Here is a 2,138-nt window from a genome sequence, read left to right on the forward strand (position 1 = left end):
TTCATGTTTCAAACGGCAGGATTCTGGGAAGTCGTAGCTGCTGATGCCCGACGATCCTTTTACCCAGCTATTCTTCTGTGCAAATACAAACTGACCTGCTACACTTCAGGTAAAAGAAACATTATTCACTGATCCAAAACTAACATTTTAAATCTTTTTGTCCTGTTAACAATGCCATAATTAACTCTAGTTATCTGGTATTCAAATTATTACTGTTATTAGCGAATTTTCTTCTCCAAGTTTGCTTCTGTCGTTATTTTGTGCTTTGGATGGGCATGTAACAGCCGTTATTTCTACTATAACGACAAAAAAAAAAAAAAAAAAAAGCGTTTTAGATAGGAGTATTGATAATGGGATAACGGCGTCGAGATTTTTCCCCTTTGCTTCTTAAGCTCCGTTACGGACCCTTTACAAACGTAGCGCGCACGAATCCACAGGAAAAAGAAGGAAAGCCATAAGCCCCAAAACCATCAGAACCATACTGCCGCCAAAATAGGACCACAAAATGGGACACACATGCGTGACGCTGCCGTAACGTGCCACGTCGGATGATCAGCTGGGCCTGTAGTTGTTAGTTTGCCGGGAGGGAGCGCAGTGAGGCGGTCTTGGGCTTCCGCTTCCTCTTCTTGACGCCGGAGGAGGAGGAGGAGGCAGCGGCGAGGCGACCGAGGTGCGACGCGGCGGAGGCCGAGGAGATCGACGCGGCCTCCGGCTCCGGCTCCACCGCGGTGGACTCCACTGGTGCCGGCGCGGGTGCCAGCGGCCGGACGGTGGTGAGGGAGCCGATGGGGCATTCCTGCCATCCGATGGCGGCGATGTCGTCCTTCACCTCCTCCAGCTCGAGCACCGCGCACGACGTGATCCCGCGCTCCCGAATCGTCGATCGCGTGGGACGCATCAGATCGAACCCACTCACATTCGCCAAGATCTCCTTCTGATCATTCCCAGTTTTTTTTTTTAAAGAAAGAAATTTTAAAAAAAAAATTAAAGAATGGATCTTTGAGGGAAGATATTGGGGATCTGCCTGACCTTTGTGCGGAACCTGATGAATCCGTGCATGAAGACGATCTGAGACAAAAAAAAAAAAAACACACACACACACACAGAAATTCCGTTAAAAAAAAATATCCAAATTACAAGTAAAATAACCTAATTCCTACGGATTTGGAATGATTTTGTAAGTTAAAGAAGGGATCATAGCACGAAATAGGGTTCCACCACCGAAATAGGTCCGATTAAGACTTAAAATCTCCAAAAATAATAATGGATGTTTTGGAAAAGAAAAAACTACGATTTGAAACGAATTAGGACAGAAAGAAAGGAGGTTTCGATCACCGGGCGAAGTTAGAGAAATCCATGGGGATTTTTTAAAGAGATAGAGGACCTGGTTGAGCTGATCGAGGTTGAGGCGAGGGGAATCAAGGTTGTTGAGGAAGTAAACATAGTCTTCGAGCGTCAGCTTCCGCTTCTCTTCTTTCTTCATCACTCTCGATCTCCCGCGTTCTCAGCTTCAATGGCTTCGCTTCTCGTTAACAGGGAGAAGTAGAGGCCAGTGTTGCGCAGGACCACAGTTCGAGACCCGCCAAATGACCAGAATAACCTGTGACCTGTCATAGATTCATCGGACAAAGGAGTAAAACTACATTTTCTGGTACGGAACAAAAAGCATGTGGGCGCGCACCATTAGACTACCATAGGGCGGGTCTATTGTCATGCCACCTCCTTTTTCTTCTTCTTCCCTCCCCCCCCCCCACCCCCATCCTACCTCTTTTTTTTTTTAATATCATAAAAAAAAAAATAAGAAATCAAACGAGGATTGAATTTTTTCTATCAACGAAGCCGGTCTCATAATTATAAAAATTTAAAAAAATAAAATTATATATTTAAAAAAAATTATAAAAAAATATCATTAGTATTTTTTTTTTCCATCAAACCTCTTCATTCATTTTCTTTCTCATTAAATTATTTTTTTCATCCATAAAATTTTCTTCCTGAGCCTCTTTCTTCTCTTCTAAATCCCATGCACCATCTTTCCTATCCGATGAGATTTTTCTCAAATTTTTTGATATATATTATAAATTTTAATAATACATAATATATGATTAAATGATACGCAACAACAACATACTAATATATAT

The 2,138-nt window shown here is 42.5% G+C and overlaps 1 protein-coding gene across 1 annotated transcript; it reads right to left on the reverse strand.

Annotated features, from left to right (window-relative positions):
• Positions 1-342: 342 nt before the first annotated feature.
• LOC105052585 (uncharacterized) lies at positions 343-1,566 on the reverse strand. Its single transcript, XM_010933438.4, has 3 exons — positions 1,385-1,566; positions 1,030-1,068; positions 343-934 (listed from the first exon to the last, which is right to left on the reverse strand). Exons 1-3 carry the CDS (start codon positions 1,481-1,483, stop codon positions 572-574), a joined length of 501 nt encoding a protein of 166 aa, XP_010931740.1. The 5' UTR covers positions 1,484-1,566; the 3' UTR covers positions 343-571.
• Between the last annotated feature and the right edge of the window lie 572 nt (positions 1,567-2,138).

The sequence above is a fragment of the Elaeis guineensis genome, chromosome 10, assembly GCF_000442705.2.
Source record: "Elaeis guineensis isolate ETL-2024a chromosome 10, EG11, whole genome shotgun sequence".
NCBI lineage: Eukaryota > Viridiplantae > Streptophyta > Magnoliopsida > Arecales > Arecaceae > Elaeis > Elaeis guineensis.